The following is a 13,368-nucleotide window of genomic DNA, read 5'->3' on the forward strand; positions in this document are numbered from 1 at the left end:
TGAAACAGACATAATATCAGACATTAATATCAGAAAAGTGTGTGGGGGTGACAGCTTCCTTCATGTCTTTATGACTCAGTGTGCCACCACTTAAGGAGTGGTACAAAGTTCAGATTTAATGCAGCCTTCAAGCATATCACTGCACAACACATTATTTATAATACATGTGACTGCCTGACGTAATTGGGATAAGGATATGTAACAACAAATTAATTTGTTTCAGAGCTGAGAAGATGAGGTTAATTTGACTAACTTCTGGTGGGGAGCTGCATTAGATTAGCAGGAACAGGGTACCCAGGATGTAGCTAGTGTGTCCAGAGACTTCTCAGAGGGCTGGTAGCCCTGGTAAGCAGAGCTTTGTAGGCCTGGCCAAACTGACGGTTCATGGCAGCGTAGAGAATGGGGTTGATGCAACTGTTCAGCCAGGTCAGGTTGGCACAGAACATGTGGAGGGCCTGGGGGGCTCGATCCTGCTTGTCTGCGATGTTCAGGAGCAGAAAAGGGACAAAACAGAAAACAAAACACAGAAACACAGTGAAACACATCCGGGTCACACGTTTGAACTCTCCATCCTCTTCTGAAGAGGAGGAGGGCTGGACAGCAGAGGGAGTTGGTGTAGCCATGATGGGTGGGGGTGGTGCAGGGGTGAGGGCAGGGGTGGGCTCCTCTCCCCCTGTAGGGTCAGCTGAATGTGATGCACAAGCAGAGCCCTGGGTAGTTGTGTGAGAGGAGGATATGCCAGTATGCTCCTCTTGTCTGTCTCCACTCATGTTATGGGCTAGTTCCCCCTGGCTGCTGATCTCACAGCTATGTGTGGCCTCCCCACTCCCTACACCGCTGTCCCCTTCTGTCCCCTGTGCCTCTGTGAGGGGAGGCTTCTTCCTGGATGAGCGTCGGCTGAACCTGTACTTGACCAGTGCTTTAGCTGCCACCCGGACTCGCCGGTAGATGAGCAGGTAGAAGAAGCCTACACAGCCCAGGCCGATGAAGAAGTAGAAGAAGAGCAGTATGGTGGAGTAAGGGCGCCCTCTGGTGCGGTGAAAACTGCAGGTGCACACCTGTGGGACGAACACATAGACGGACCAGAGTGGGCCAAAGCTGGCCAAACCCAGGGCCCAGGTGGAGGGAAGAAGGAGGGCAAGGCCTCGTCTAGAGAACACACGTTCAAACACGGGCCTTCTAGCAACCAGCAGGTAGCGGCTCACTGCTATCAGACACAGAGTGAGGATGGAGACGGAGTTGGAGAGGAAGAGGAGGAGGCCAAAGATCCTGCACCACAAAGGGCCGCCCCTCCAGTGGAGGTGCAGGTAGGAGTCGATGGAGACAGGCTGTAGCACGGTGCAGTACAGGATGTCAGCCACTGCCAGGTTGACGATCAACACATTAAAGCGAGTCCTTAGTCGCGAGTCTGTGGCGAAGACCAGGATAGTCAGTATGTTGCCCACTGTGCCGACAACTGACACAAAGGACCCCCACAGCACGCCAAAGTAGCGGTAGCCCTCCACTGAGGGATCATAACAGGAGAAGGAGTCATTTGTAATGTTTAGCATCTTCTGCGTGACGGTCTGGACATCCAACTACAAAAGAACAGAGCAAGTCATCATCAGTAGTCTTAAAAAGGAAGCACATATATGCACTCAGTTAAGTATTTGTTCCCCTTTTCACTTAACACTTATGACCAAAACAAGAAACGTCTAAAATTGGCACCTCACTGTTCGTGACTAAAAAAGGGAAGTTCTTGGTCTACAGGACAAGTCATATCCTATGGGGCAGTCCCACAAGTGGCACATATTGCAGTAAGCCTACTCTTAACAGGCTGCTATAACACTCTCCCTTCATAAAGTCACTGTCCAATAAAGATTTATTTTAAAACAAAACAAGAACTCTATCAATACAACAGTTGTAAACCACAGTGTACAGTACTAACCCTTTGGGTCACAACCATACAAATATATAGCATAGTAAAAACTGTCTCTAAACAGAGAATCCAGAATAGTAAATGTGTACCTGATTGTGGATGTATATCTCATTTGATGAAGTTGCTAGTAAGCTGCAGCTTCCTATCGCTTCAGGCTTAAGAGTCTTGGGCTGTGTTGTGTCTTGATTGGCAATAAAGACCCTCTGTGTTCTTGCCTTGTATAAGTTGAACTGAATGTTCTTTGATCTGAGCTTGTTTGCTCTGTCTGCACTTCCTTTTGTACAGTATAATATGTATCTGCTGGTTCCTTTTATGCTGACCTGATAAGGGCTTCCCCACTCTTCTTTGTGTTGCGCAAAAGGAGTGGGGTTTTATGCATTGCTCAAATGTTGCATGCCAATGGAACGACTTTAGCAACAGGAATTGCTCTGACGCAAGAAAATGAGAGTCAGATTTGCCAAAATGTCCTCACCCCATTACATCAGATTAGTCATTAAAAAAAATAGAAAATTAAATAATATTTTATTTTCTGTTTATTTACTCTACAGTAAGAATGCTCCAGAGATTCTTGCCTTTTCTCCCATTGCTATAACAATCTATATTTACAATAATGATTCAACACAGTTCTTCTAAATAACATTTAATACATTTATAGACATATAATTGAGCTCTTTATTGCAAGGACTAGATAGCAAGAGTGCTATGAGTATTGCTAAAATCCCCCACAATACCCTTTTTATACACGACATAACAGTTTAATGATAGCAGGTTTCATCCAGAGCTCAGGCGAAGTCAACAGAACCAGTTATATACGATCATCATAATATTGCATATGACTTTCATGACAGAAAGACAGCTTCAGATATCTGGTCATTCTCGCTATCATAACCCCTGCATTATTCTTCTATACACATCTATGCAACTTCCCCTATCATAGAGTTTTTCGTTGCCAGCACAGTTTCAAACTGAGCTGGTAGGGAGGTCCTGGACCACCCATTAGGTATGGGAAACCCTGTGCAATTTGTGTTATCCACCACCCCAACAACCACCTTGGGGATCCCCAAGAGCTCACAATTTGAACCTTGACCCCGACATCCACAGGCTCATGAGGTCATTTAGTAAAAATGTATATTTGTTAATTCAACTCAACAACTGCTGCCTTTAAGTCACCCACTCAAAACCATATAATATTTCACAGTGTACAAATAATATTTTAAGACGAAGGAATCCCTCTGGTTTGGATTGTACAGTGAAACTTGAAAAGTTGTTTGGTATGATGCCTCAGAGATGAGAAAAACTGAAAGAAAAAAGGTTGACCATCAATATTTAGGAAGATCTCAAGTACATTTTTCAGTTGAAGCCTTGTTGTACTTCTGTGTGCTTTGTCTGTCTCGTGAACATCAAAATTACACAAAGCATATAATCAGTAGCTATTCATACTAGCTAGATAGCATGATACTTGAGGAATGCTGAAAGAAACCAAGAGACTCCTCCACACAGGGACACCTCAGCCAATGACATCAGACCTTTCTGATTCACCCTCAGTAGCAGTTTTGAGACTATTTTTGCTCCTTAAATAAAAATGTTTGTCCCTCTTTTCCTTCATAGAGGGGAATATAGACTAACATCTATCATCCACAGTACTACAGATACTAAGGACCTGGGAACAAAAAGCACAGAGTACCTTGTGCCTGAATCTGTAGAACATACAGCTAATCTAGGACCTGCAACAACAGTGTAAATATTGGATTTTGCCACGCACATAGGGTTAAGCTCTAATGGGATTTAACTTTGCCATGTGGTACGAAAGTTCAACTAACTGAGCTACTTTTACAATCCCAACTACTGTATGTGTTTGTTACGGTGGATTGAATGCTGGTTTTTGTCTGAGCCCTCTACCATGACTTAAGACATGAACAGGAATTACATCATAGGAGAATTTGCTGTCTCAGCCATGGTAAAATGCTTTAGTTCGACATCTGATCAATGTGGTTGCTACAGTACACACATGGTCTGAGTCCACCCCAGATGGAAAGAGGATCACAGAAAGTCCACCATTAACGCAATCTCCTTCTTCTTCAGCGGCAGAAAATCCAGGATTTTGTGTCAAACAATGTTTCCAAAGTGTTAAATGGTGAAAGGATGATCCAGAATTGAGAAAGAGGAAGGGGTATTTTACCCCATAAATTATTTTTGTTTGCAGTAAATGTTTTGATTATCAATGTGTTTCCCTGTTTACTTCACAGTGTGCTTCTTCCTGACTGGTCCCGGTCCCTCTACCGTCAGTAAGGGGTGAAGAGGATTGGCCCGTGGGTGGTGCGCATGGGCCCGGGGGCGGGCCTTAGCAGGCTCAGGTGTGTTCCCTGTAGGAGGTGGTGATGGGGGTGATGATGAGGGGCAGGAACGGGGGCACGCAAAGCCAGCTGATTGGAGGAGGCCACAGCTGCCATTGCTGCGGCAACAGCCAGAGGGTTAGGCAACAGTCCTGCACCCAGAGTTTTTGGAAGGTCCTTTGAAAAAGCTAAGGAAGACTAATGAAGGAGAAGGGAATGAGAGAGTGAGAGAGAGCGAGAGAGAGCGAGAGTAATAGAAGACAAAGTATAAAGGTTAGACTTGTGCTGTCTTTTGATACATTATACTAGAGCCTTATTATCCTCATCTGTAATGATGAACAGTGCAAACAGAAAACTATGATGGTGGAGCTATATGAATCACAAAGAGGTGAGTTTGTACCACAAAGTCTGTACGCTTCTTGTGCCGACTGAGGAGAGGATTGGGCTTTCCTGCCACTCCATCCCGATGCCGTCGACTGGAGATATGCTTAGGGGACAGATGGATGTTTAGATTCACACTGGCCTTCATTTCAACTGCTTCGTGTCCACATGCTGTGGCCATCATATTCTACACAAGACAAGCTGTAGCTGCTCACCTGCTTGAGCTGGAGCTCAGAGTTGACCCTCACGTTGCAGATCTCACAGTGGAAGGTACGTTCCTGAGTGTTGGGGTCTGTGGGGAGACCCCCTCCCTGCTCTGGGCTGAGTTTGAGACCTAGTCGGGGATACGCCTTGATGGGACCCAGCCCACTCCTGGCCTCCAGGATGGTTTTGTGTTTGGTTCCTGGGACCCCCAAAGAGACAGATTAATACATATTGTCGGCACATTTGATCAATGCAAATTTGCAGTGTTCATACTGTTTATATGCGGTCCTGTATAGTGTAGTGTTTATGTATGTTTTACAATATTTGACCGTATAGCAAAAGGATGTAAAACAGTGTGAGCAGTAAACACACATACAAATGACCATGAGGCATAGTTACATTTATCTGCCACTAGAGAGCAGCATCTCATGTGCAGCAATATCAAAGCACTTTTCATTGTCTTTCAACTTTTCTCATCATGTGTCCATGCGTATTTGATTCAGACACAACCTAAATAAACATCACTATTTTGACATTCTGAAATTCTACTCCTGCATCCATGGCCTGAGGCCATTTTTACCTTTGTTGTGTGCCTCCAACTGAGACAGGGAGTTGACTGCTACTTTACACAGGGAGCAGTAGAGCAGCTTCTTGGCTTTGTCCTCTTCAGACTCCCCTGAGGGGCTGGGGGCTGGAGAGGGCGTGTCCAGGCTGCCTGTCCCAGCTGGGTCCATAGAGAGGGCACTGGCACCTGGAGATGGGGTGCAGGACATCGGGGTACTACCCTGCAGCAGGGGGGATCTGACGGGTGTCTCTGCAGGGGTGGCTGGGGCCTGGGAGGTGGGGAGCGGGCTTGGAGTCATGGGCGACCCGTTTGAATTGGGGCGGGACAGGACATCATCTGCGATCACAGTGGAGAGGTAAAAGGAACATATTATTTACTTTTCTAGCATTACTACAAGTGGATTGCATTGAGCACAATAAACTGACAACGATGACTGTGACCCTGCTGATTCTAATGATGGCTGTATAGCAGTGCTGCCCTGGTGTGTGGGCTCAGAGCTAAGTTCCTCAGGCTCATCCATCTAGAGAGCTCCGTTTAGATGTTAGATTAGTCCTGATAAAACGTTATTCATCCCAGAAGGGAAATTCAGAATGAACATATGTAGAACATCTGCAGATATGTAGCAAACAATGTGCCGTACAGGTGAGGATTTCTTTTCTGAAGAAATGTTTTTTTGTCTATTTTAGTTTTTCACCAGGCATGTCCTAAATATGTATGTAATACATTATCTATGTAATATGTATCTGTGTCATGTCCTGTCCTGTCTGTGGTGGGTCAGGTGGAGCTGTTATGTCTCAGCTTCTTCTTCTCCCCCCAGCTCCCTCTTCCACTCCTCCCTGTCTCCCCTCTCTAGAGAGGCCAGTCCTGATGACTGGGGCCTCCAGCAGGAAGCTTATCCTCATCCGTGCTGACAGAGGCGTCTCCAGGCACACATCGACTAACGCTCCTGTCTGTCCCCTTTTGACCTCTGACACTACAGCTGTACACACACACACGTGTGAAATGGGTGTCAGCGGATTTCATGGCAGAATGTGTGTTCACGAGTGTGGGATAAATACATACATATGCACAGGTGAGCCTTACCCTGCTTGCTGCTAGGGTCAGGCTCTGGGCTGGAGGGTGACGGTCTGGGGGGAGAGGCAGTGGGGGGAGGGGGCTGCTTGTCCCCTTCCTGGGGACGAGTTTTGGAAGTCTCAATGCCCTTCACTCTTCGGGCATGGCGATTACCCTTATAGTGGGCCTCTGCCTGGCTCTAAAGGAATACCGCAAAAGGGAGGAGAGAGTTACGTTACTTCATAATCCACAGTGTATTCACAGCATATTGCAGTTCATCTCATACACTTTAGAACATGCTCATATATCAGCCCTGGCTCATGTTTTCCCCAGCTTAATACATGGAAACTTCAACGATGTAACACACTAATCTAATATCTACAAACATGAGACTCCCTCACCCCAGTTACAGGCTTAGTACGGAGGCCAGAGGCCCCTGCTGACAGGCATACCTTATACCCTCACACCATGCCTGCTTGCTACAGTATATTCTAAGTCCCTCTTTCCTGTGTGGTAAGGCATATGTCAGTCACAGAGCCAGTGGGGTCAGAGTGGTCAACTTTACCTGCAGTGCTGAGGGCCTGTCTCTCAGTAGAGGGCTTTAAGCTGACACTTGAGTCCAAGGCTGGCCTCATTCTACCCCTGCTCTAGCCCTTCCATTCCCCATGTTAACCCTACTCTTAACCCACTCTCTGACCCCACTTGGTCCTGCTGTGGCATTTTACTGGTCAAGCGCAAACTGCAGTCTAATCATGATCTATCGCTGCCATATCTTTGCTCTATCCCTTCTCCCTCTCCGCTCTGGTCATGCTCTCCCCACCTGCCTGTCTCCAGAGCTGGAACACTCTGAGTTCACATTATTAATTATACATTCATCATCTGATTAATTTAGCACTCAGAACTCTGTTTTCTGGCTGTCACAGTCATTAGAGATCAGGGCTTTCTTAGTCAAACCCAGAAACACATTGTTTATAGTCAATGTAATTCACGAACATTAACATGCAAATAAAACAAACATTAAACAAAATGTACGTTTTGTCTTTGATTTTGACATGATTTGACATTTCACCATTATCATGTGTTGTGATAACACATTTAAGGACACATTTATATAAGTGTAGTCCTGAATCTGTAAGATTTAACCTCTGTCAATGTTGTGAAGGAGTTCATTCCAGAGTATTCTGGTGTTGCTTTACAGGATGAGTAGTAATTACTGGATTAGGATGAGTGAAAATATAGAGTGGTGAGATTATCTTCAACAGGCCCCTCAGTGTAGGACCCCAGTGACAGCTGACTCCCACTGCTGGTGAAGAAGGAAGAGAGAAGAGACAGCTTCTAAACAAGACTGAAGGACAGGCTAGAAGGCTAGTGGTGGGTGGGTGGTGTGCATCAACGAGGCGAAGGGGCCACTGGGACATTTTAGAGATGCCTCTCTAAGCCCCAGGCAATAATTGTCGATGACAGAGCTACATATAGCCCTAGTTCTGATTGGCGATGACAGAAAAGCAGATATAGCCCTGCTGCTGTAACCCAAGCTCTGCCTGGATCTTAGACCGCTGTTCCCCTGGTCCTCAGATTAGACATTAAGGAGAAGGGGGCTGAGACGACTCCAGTCAATATGCTACAATATGGGCTCTACCATACTGCTGCCAGCTTCTACAGTACATCCTCCTATAATCTCACCCCGTGTCTCCCCATTTGCATCTTTTTTCTATCTCTCTTTCTGTCTCTTTCTCTTTCTTTATCATACTCCTTGTTTGTTGATCCAGTCTCTTTCTCTCCTCTTTGTCTTTCCCTCTCTTTGATTCTCCTCTGCTCAGCTTGTTATTTCCTGTCTCCTCCTGCCCTTCCCAGATGGGTCTGTGGGGATCAATGAAGGTCAACTATCAATTACAAGTTAAAAGAGTATCAACAGTCCAGGAAAAATGACTGGATAGAAGAAGAAGGAGGGTGAGAGAGAAAAGGCAGAGAGACAGATTTCAAGAGAGAGAGAGAAAGAGAGAGTAAAAAAAGACAGATCTATCAGGACAGAGTAAAAAGAGAGAGATAGATATTGGGGTCACTGAAATTAAAAAAGGAGATGAAGTTAAAATTATATTTGGAGATGGCCTGAGAAATAGTATGAAGAGAAGCTGTGGGGAAAGGGATTAAGATGAACGAGGGAAAACGGAAGAGATTTAAAAGAGTGAGAAAATGAGAACAAGCGAATGTCCCTGAAATCCTTTTCTCTCTGAGCGTGATGTGCTTTGATGTTTTATCTATAAAGCGACAAAGGCACAGAAACCAGAGAAAACTGGTCCAGCAGCCCAATCTACTGTACTGCCCACGGGCAAGAGAGGGAGAAAGAGAAAGGTAGTACAGAGGGGGAAATAGAGGGGTGTTAAGAGGGACATACAGTCAGAGAGGTGAGAAAGAGAGAGAGAGAAAAATGACAAATTAAGTAAAAGGTAGAGCATAAGATATACTTTAGTGAGAGCAACAGTAAAAAGGAGGGCGCGAGAAGGAGAGGGAAGATGTCCAGCATTGTGGTACTGCAGTGGTGACGATGGCTCATGCAGCAGGGTGTGACGTCAGTCTTGCAGCAGAGCAGGGCTGAACATTGGCTGCCTAATCTGTCCTCTGTGGCCCGCTGGGATGAATTGCAATTTGATAATTGCGACATGTGGATACTACAGTGCTATCTGGTGGCAGGGAGTGATTGGTCAAGTGAATCGCTTTGGATTTTGCAACACTGTGTTTGACCACTGAGTTTGACCACAGTCATCCATAGCGGAGACTATTTGTAGCCACAAAAATGGGTACATTTGGTGCGTTCATTATTGTTTTTGTTTGGTAGAATGAACACACACACACAGGAAATCTGCTCTCAGGCTACTGGTTGTATATCTATGATGTAGCAGATGCAGATCAGAATGATCACGCACACTGACTGATGAAGATGGAGACAGGAGGGAGACCAAACAGGTGGCCCTGGAACTGGCACAACTAGCTCACAACAGACAACACACGCTCATACATAAACACACACAAACATACACACAGCGTATGTGCGGTTGACATGTAACTCTGACACCAAACATTCCTGTGTAGACCATGTGAGAACATGAAGGTCTGCAGGAGTGGGGTTAGAAGGGGTGGGAAGGAGAGCCGTCAAGGGGCACAGCTGTCCTAGAGGCTCAGGCCCTTCCCTGTTGCTGGGCCTGCAAACCGCCCATCATTACCCCTATTGCATTTGGAGCAAAACTATTTTGTGATTTATTCATTGGCATGCGTCAATATTTTTAGGCAAGCTTGTGTGTCAAACTTGTGTTTGGCTTAGACATGACAGCATTGGCCATAAACGCTGGGGTTCCACTGTCCAAAGAAACTTACATTGAAGGATATACCCGTCACTCACACCGCTACTGTTCGAAAGTTACCCTGGATGTCACTATAGCTTCCCACAAGCATCGTCAGTGCGTTAGCTGTTTTTAGTGTTGAACACCATTACAAGATACTCAACACCTAGAGCCTTCTGTGAAGAGTTGTTCCAGTAACATTTGCGCTCTTACAGTATTATAACTTGGTCTATGAGTTTCTATTATACCACCCCTTGTTTGGGTTGAAGTAAACCTGCCACTGAAGATAGGTCTGGCCCAGCATCGGAATGTAACATCTTATTGATAAACATTTGTGTAGGGGCCAGGGGTTGTTGGAAAATCCCAAATCTAAAACGTTCTGAGTTTCTGGGCCTTGACAAAGTCTTCCATGTGTCAACATCCACCCGTCTTTTTTCAAAGACATCTGTGTACACACTTTAACCCACTCACACACACATTTAGGCATTTAGCAGACGCTCTTATCCAGAGCAACTTACAGTAAGTACAGGGACATTCCCCCCGAGCCAAGTAGGGGGAAGTGCCTTGCCCAAGGACACAACGTCATTTGGCACGGCCGGGAATCGAACTTGCAACCTTCCGATTACTAGCCCGATTCCCTAACCACTCAGCCATCTGACTTTCCGACATGCACTTTCTGACATGCACACACACAGCAGTCTGGAAGAGAATGCATTTAACTAGACATTCTGTACATGCTCTACTGTTACCAGCACACTGTGACCACCCTGCCCAGCCTTTATCCAGCCAGTATAAATAGCATAAAGGGTTGTAGGCCATCATGCATGTGTTCCTCTAGAATGCTGAATTTAATACAGTCACACTGTTTGTATGAAGTGCTTAGTATAAAGTGAACCAAGTCTGTGTCACAATAAAAAAAAAAGCTTTTAGGACAACAAAATATGTTGTCCTAAAAGCAACATTACTAATTACAGCAGTTGTAGATCTGAATATACATACTGTACGATCGGTGCTACAGCATCTTTATTTGGATGAAATGTCACGTCGCGAAAGGGCCACTGTCTGTGTTCATGACTGTATGTTTCCTAAGGTTGTTTACATACAGAGGCAAAGGATTGGTGTGGATCCATAGCTCAAGGGAACATGTGTGCATATGTAAAAAGTACAGTATATGTGTGTTTCTGTGTGTGTGCAGCCAATGAGCATGGTTTTGCGTGTATTATTGTATGATGATTTATTAGTTTTTTCAACTGTAAAGGCATCAGTAAACACCACTGCTTCTTTTATGGGGACACTTGGACCCCCCTAACTTAATCACTTCAGTCTCTAGTTGCAATCTCCATTCCTCTCTTCTGGGACTGTGCCCTCTATCCAGACTGTAATGCTCAAAATGTGCCGGATCAGTGCTCAGTTCTTTCCAATTACTAGATTAGATGAGCTCTAGTTCCAGTGCTCTTGCATACTACTTATCCTCCCTCTTAACCCACAGACTTCTATCACTAGTCCCTCTACAAACACCATTAACACCCTTACAGTGAGCCCCAACTTCAATACCAACACCACAGACATGCACACCACCAGCCTCCCAGCCTCCCATCCTCCCAGCCTCCCAGCCTCCCTGCCTCCCTGCCCCCAAACCTGTCACTCACTCTGCCCCCCCTACCGGACCAGTACAGAGTCGCACATTCTCAACTCCTTTCTGGGAAATGTCAACAAAATGGTGTCAAGCTCAGGAATGATGTAAGCTTAGCACAGGGTCTCTCTTTCCCCCACACACCAGATCACATGCCCCTACCTCCTTTCTCCTGCACCACTCTCTCCTCCTCTCTCCTGCCCGCCTTGCTCCTGCCCCCTTCTCTCCTCTCCTGCCCACCTCTCTTCTGCCCCCCCTTTGGCCCTTTCCTCTCCACCTCTTCTGCCCCCCCCCCCTCTCAATCCTAGTGCTAAAAGTGGAGTTGAGAAACCGCACACACAGTTGTCACCTGCTCCAGCAGTGCAGTCAATCACCAACATTTACTCTCATTTGGGTCAGGATCTGATGTACTCAAAGCTCACAAGCATAGTCCCCAGACATTACACACCACAGAGTCTGCTGGATCTCATGGCTGATACAATATTTGGAGTCCAGGTGTGTACTCTCTCTACTCAGTCAGATCAATGACCTGACCTGTAGCCAGTAGGACTTGGAGGCCTCCTGAGGTACAACCCTGCACTGCTACAGCTGGTCCTGAGCTGAATGTGGGTTGGATAAGATGTGAGAGTTGTGTCAGTACCTCTGAGTTGAAGCGTATTTGGCAGACGTTGCAGGAGATGATTGGCCGCTTGGTCTTGATCAAAGGCGGGCCAAAGGTATGGCTCATCACAGCCTTTTGAACCGGGTCCATCTGAAAAAAGGAAATACAAAAAAGGAGAGGAGAGGAAAGGAAAGGAAAAGAGAGGAGAGAGGGGATGAGGGATAAGGAATAAGAGATATAGGATAAGGGTAAAGGGAAAGGGGAGGGAAGGGGAGGATGGAGGATCAGTAGGCTGTTCTGGGCAACATCTGAGAAAGGCCATGGTGATATAAAAGTTACGTCACTGCAATAACTGATCAGAGACTGAAAGAGAGAAGTAGAGAGAAACGTATAGAGAGATAGAACACTGATTGATAAAGACAATAGAGTGTGTGTTTTTTGCCTCAAGCTGGCAGTGCTGTGTGTGCCATGGGTGCTGTTCAAACGTATTATTTCAGGACATTACAGACTCTACACATCCATATAAACAAACACTGCATTTGGGCTACAAGCTTCACACAGAGATACAAGTAGTAGTCCTGTGAACATTCATTCATCTGCAGCACTGCTAAAAGATGTCGTCCCCTGACCAAAATGGCACCCGTTCTGACCAGTGTGTCTGGCTCCACACCCACGCCCTGTCTCAGGCCAGCAGCACACAGATGCTGAGGTTTTACCCAGCCTCTCATCATCAGCTCAGACTAGATACCTCACAATAGACTGTAAGACTGTTTTCACTCTCCTTCCCCACACACCAGACACAAGTTCTAATTACACAGAAGGCAGCTGGAAACCATTTGGTTTGATGTTTTTATTTTTATACTCTCATCTTTAACTTAGATTTGAGCTCCTTGGGCCTATCTCCTCCTTAGTTCTTTCTGAGCTTGTCTCCTCTCCCCTCACTGTTTCATGAGTCATGACAAGACAAAGGTTCCTTCACCACCATGGGAACGTTTCTTTGTAGTTTTCCAAAGTTTTGACATTTTGTGTGTGTGTGTATGTGGTCTTGTTTAACTGCCCTTGTGAGGACCAGAAGTGGGGACATTTTCTTTGGACTCAAAACATCAAGTGCTATTTTAAGGGAGTTTAAGGGGTTTTAGGGTTAAGGTTAAAGTAAATGAGGGTTAAGGTCAGGGTTTTGGGAACGGGTTAGGGGTTAAGGGTTAGGGATGATACCATTTTGATTGGAAGTGAATTGCTGGTTCTCACTAGGATAGTAAAACAAACCTGTTTGTGTGTTTGTGTGTGTATGTGTGTGCATGTGTGTGTGTATTTCTGCGTGAGTATATGCACAGTATGTGGG

The 13,368-nt window shown here is 45.7% G+C and overlaps 2 protein-coding genes across 3 annotated transcripts in view; both read right to left on the reverse strand.

Moving 5' to 3' along the window:
- Positions 1-127: 127 nt before the first annotated feature.
- On the reverse strand, positions 128-2,387 carry gpr84 (G protein-coupled receptor 84). The gene has a single exon (XM_067245383.1). The coding sequence runs from the start codon at positions 1,548-1,550 to the stop codon at positions 306-308; it is 1,245 nt and encodes a 414-aa protein (XP_067101484.1). The 5' UTR covers positions 1,551-2,387; the 3' UTR covers positions 128-305.
- A 155-nt stretch (positions 2,388-2,542) lies between these two features.
- Positions 2,543-13,368, reverse strand: part of LOC136943072 (zinc finger protein 385A-like) — a 25,335-nt gene continuing 14,509 nt past the window's right edge. For both annotated transcript variants that reach the window (XM_067236242.1, XM_067236232.1), the window contains 6 exons: positions 12,066-12,176; positions 6,485-6,653; positions 5,417-5,737; positions 4,848-5,035; positions 4,652-4,738; positions 2,543-4,449 (listed from right to left, as the gene is read on the reverse strand). In XM_067236242.1, coding sequence (XP_067092343.1) covers positions 4,201-4,449; positions 4,652-4,738; positions 4,848-5,035; positions 5,417-5,737; positions 6,485-6,653; positions 12,066-12,176 — 1,125 coding nt within the window. In that variant the 3' untranslated portion in view covers positions 2,543-4,200. The remainder of the gene's footprint in view (positions 4,450-4,651; positions 4,739-4,847; positions 5,036-5,416; positions 5,738-6,484; positions 6,654-12,065; positions 12,177-13,368) is intronic.

This window comes from Osmerus mordax, chromosome 1, assembly GCF_038355195.1.
Source record: "Osmerus mordax isolate fOsmMor3 chromosome 1, fOsmMor3.pri, whole genome shotgun sequence".
Classification (NCBI taxonomy): Eukaryota; Metazoa; Chordata; class Actinopteri; order Osmeriformes; family Osmeridae; genus Osmerus; species Osmerus mordax.

Bases quoted from the DNA above. Each gene is read 5' to 3' on its own strand.
- gpr84 (XM_067245383.1), bottom strand. From the start codon at position 1,550: ATGCTAAACATTACAAATGACTCCTTCTCCTGTTATGATCCCTCAGTG.